The following is a 3,121-nucleotide window of genomic DNA, read 5'->3' as shown; positions in this document are numbered from 1 at the left end:
CTTTCCCCTGCCAGTAACACGGTGTATACCACGGTCATGAGTGCTGCATTTCCAGATCAGTACCAGACATGGATCAGAACTGAGGGGTGAAGAGGTGTAAGTAGTAACCTGTACGTGTAACCAAACAGTCTCAGCTGCAGTCACTGTGGGACACAGCACTGCAGTGGCACTCCAGTGACAGTCTGAATTCCTGTGATGTCCTTGGTTTCCTTATTGCCCCTGGGTAAATACCTTATCTCGGTGGTTAAGGATTGACTTTCCTAGCAGAACTCTGAGATATGATCTTTGGCAAAGTGCCTGATCAGAGAGGAAGGGGATAGGTGCTTCGACCTAAGGGTGGAGGTTGCTGCTTGGAATGTTTTGGTTGTAACCAGTCCCCACTACCTCACGGCCATGTCTGCAGGTGGTGGATGGTGACAGGAAGCCAGAGCGAAGTTAATCCCAGCAGGAGTGGGTGGTGCACTTAGCACCAAGAAAGATCAGATTTGCAACAGCTGCTCACCAGTGACCCCATGTGAGCAGCATCCTTTGAGGGGCTTGTCCTGTGAACTTGGGAAAGTTCAAGTTCCTGAACTCACAAGGTGCCTTGTGTGGCAGCTTTAATGTGTTCAAAGAAAGGCATTGTCTAATACTAATTTCTGTGCCAAGAAATTCTGCCTGCCTGTCCTTGGCAGCAGCACAAGCTGCAGTCCAGTTGGAAGAGTTTACCTATTATGACCATTATATTTGCAGCAGTTGTCAGACATGTGATTTTAACATGAGCAATTCCTTTTAGAGATTGTGTAGAGTTGGGTTTTTAACTCAATACAGACCTGTGCTTTCATCAACCTGTGTTTTCTATTCAACAGGCACTGAGTGAGAAGCTGAAGCTTTCCAAGACCAGCAAATGCTTTCAAAACCACTTCTGTGGGCAGCACAGTGGTTTGGCTTACTAATTACATGACCCTTTGAAGAACTAGCAACTTGTTAACTCTTCCAAGTGCTGCAGATGATGCTGTTAATGAAATGTAAGGGGACCTTGATTGATTTTATTGTACCTATATTGTCATAACATGTTGGTGGTTAAAAATGGCTTTTACTGTTTCTTGGCAAGAGTTGTTTAACTTGAATGTACTTCTGTGCTGACTAATAAATACAAGTTCATTTATTTTTACATGGCTTGAAGCTTTGAGTGTAACGAAATAAAGATCTAGCTGATGGCTTGATGTTTTAAGGCTTGGGAGTAACACCACATGTCATCATCCCTCTTCCTGCTTTCTGAGGGGTTTGTGATGCACAGCTGCACTTGGTGTTTTGTCAGGTTGTGGTGTGACTGATACTGAATTTGGGCACTTTTTGGGTGCACCCCAGAAATACTGAAGGAATCCAAGAGTCAAGAACAGTGGATACCATCAAGTAAAGGTGAGAGTTCCCATTTTTAACTGGACAACATTCCTGCAGCTGGCAGTGTGAATTTCACCTAAGCAGGTGTGGTCAGAGTACCTTTTTCAGACCCAAGTCGTGTCTGCAGTATTTGTGCACTGCTTATGCAGACTGATCTGAGAGCACAGTGTGGAGCTGTGCACTTTATCTCCTTGTGCTGAGTCTCATAACCTACTTACCTGCATCCTTTCCTCCTGCCAGGCTCAGTGTGCTGCAAGCTTTGCCTTGACCCAGTTAGTACAGTGAGGTACAGCAGTTGGATGCCAGAATGATCAGGCTGAGTAACAGTTCCTGGAGGAAGAAATAAGTGGTCACTGTCTGTGATAATGCAGAATGTCTCTGCTTTAACTGGCAGAGCAGCACTGACCCCTGAGCCCACCAGGTTTTCTTTATATAGCAGCCACCCACACCACAAGGCTCCTTACAGGTGTGACTGTGTCCTGCCCTCTGCAGTGCTAGGCTGATAATCCCCTGGCAGGGTGTGCCCAGAGCCTTCCTGGCATAGACATTTAACTGGTCATATGTGGTTTAATGTCTACAGGACTGGACTGTATAAATATTTAATCCATGAATATTCAGGAACCAATTTGCTGCTGTGTTTGTGCCTTGGCAGCTGTTTGGGGGGGTTGAGATTGAAAAGAGCAAGGAATGTAGATTTCACCAAGTCTTTTAGTTTGGTTTTTTTTTTATCGTAAAGGATTTTCTTGGAGATCTTGCTCTTTGTGGAATTATAAATGCTCCAGCATCCTGCCTGTCACCAAAGTAAAGTCACCCTGAATGGTTTTCTTGCTAACCAAAAGGATACATAACTTTCTGGTCTTAGTGCTTATAGTTTTAGCTTGCCATTAAACTCAGGAGGTAGTAAATGACACATCTTACAAACTAGGTGATTTAACCTACGAGCTACTTTGGATAAGAACTGAAATTTGATAGAAGTGCAGGGATGGGATGGTTATTCTTTAAATAAAACCACCTTATCAATGCTGGAAGCATTAAAATGTAGTGCCTATTTAGCTTTTTGGCAGGTTTTTGCCCAGACAGGCTGTACCAGGAGATCCTTAAGTTACCACTCGATGACCAATCTATGATTTTATCCTCCTGTTTTTCTTTTAAGGAGGAGGATAATTTGTAGTTATTTGAGTGGTTTGCTCATATTTCTGTTTGAGAATTCATCTGCTTTTTAGAGACTGGAAAGTAAAACAGTTTTCTGTTTTATCAAGCCCTCGCATGATTATGTCATGAAACAGAACTAAAATGAATAGATTCTCTTTGCCTTTTCACCTCCTTTTCTTTCTGCAAACCCCCCCAGATATTTTCAGCCTTCAGCTCTTTTTGCTCTAAAGGTTTGCAGCTAGCAAAAGGCGACTGGAAAGTGTGCAAGAGCTGCCTGTTAAGATGAGAGAGGCCAACATGCTGTACTTCTCATTCATAATCCCTTCAGTAATCCTAATCCAGTGCAGATCTGTAGCCTTTCTTAAGCATCACATGGCAAAGGATTTTTAAGGCTGCTCAAAACTGGGCAGTAAATAAACCAAAGGGTCTGCACAGCTGCTTTGGGCTGCATGTGCTCAGAGACATGGCATGTCCTGCTGGGGGCCCCAGGCAACACCTGACTTGATTATTTGGCCTTTGAGGAGGAGTTTCTGCATCTGTGCTCAAGATAATCACTTCAGAGATCATTGGTCACTTGGGGACTGAA

At 43.8% G+C, this 3,121-nt stretch overlaps 1 protein-coding gene across 1 annotated transcript in view; it reads left to right on the top strand.

The window, feature by feature from the left end:
• Window positions 1-103, top strand: part of NAAA (N-acylethanolamine acid amidase) — a 7,782-nt gene extending 7,679 nt beyond the window's left edge. The window contains exon 9 of the mRNA XM_009074111.1: window positions 15-103. Coding sequence (XP_009072359.1) covers window positions 15-90 — 76 coding nt within the window. The 3' untranslated portion in view covers window positions 91-103. The remainder of the gene's footprint in view (window positions 1-14) is intronic.
• Window positions 104-3,121: the final 3,018 nt, after the last annotated feature.

Source organism: Acanthisitta chloris, unplaced genomic scaffold (assembly GCF_000695815.1).
Source record: "Acanthisitta chloris isolate BGI_N310 unplaced genomic scaffold, ASM69581v1 scaffold32380, whole genome shotgun sequence".
NCBI lineage: Eukaryota > Metazoa > Chordata > Aves > Passeriformes > Acanthisittidae > Acanthisitta > Acanthisitta chloris.
Note: the sequence above shows the minus strand (reverse complement) of the source record. Positions and strands in the feature narration are given on the sequence as shown.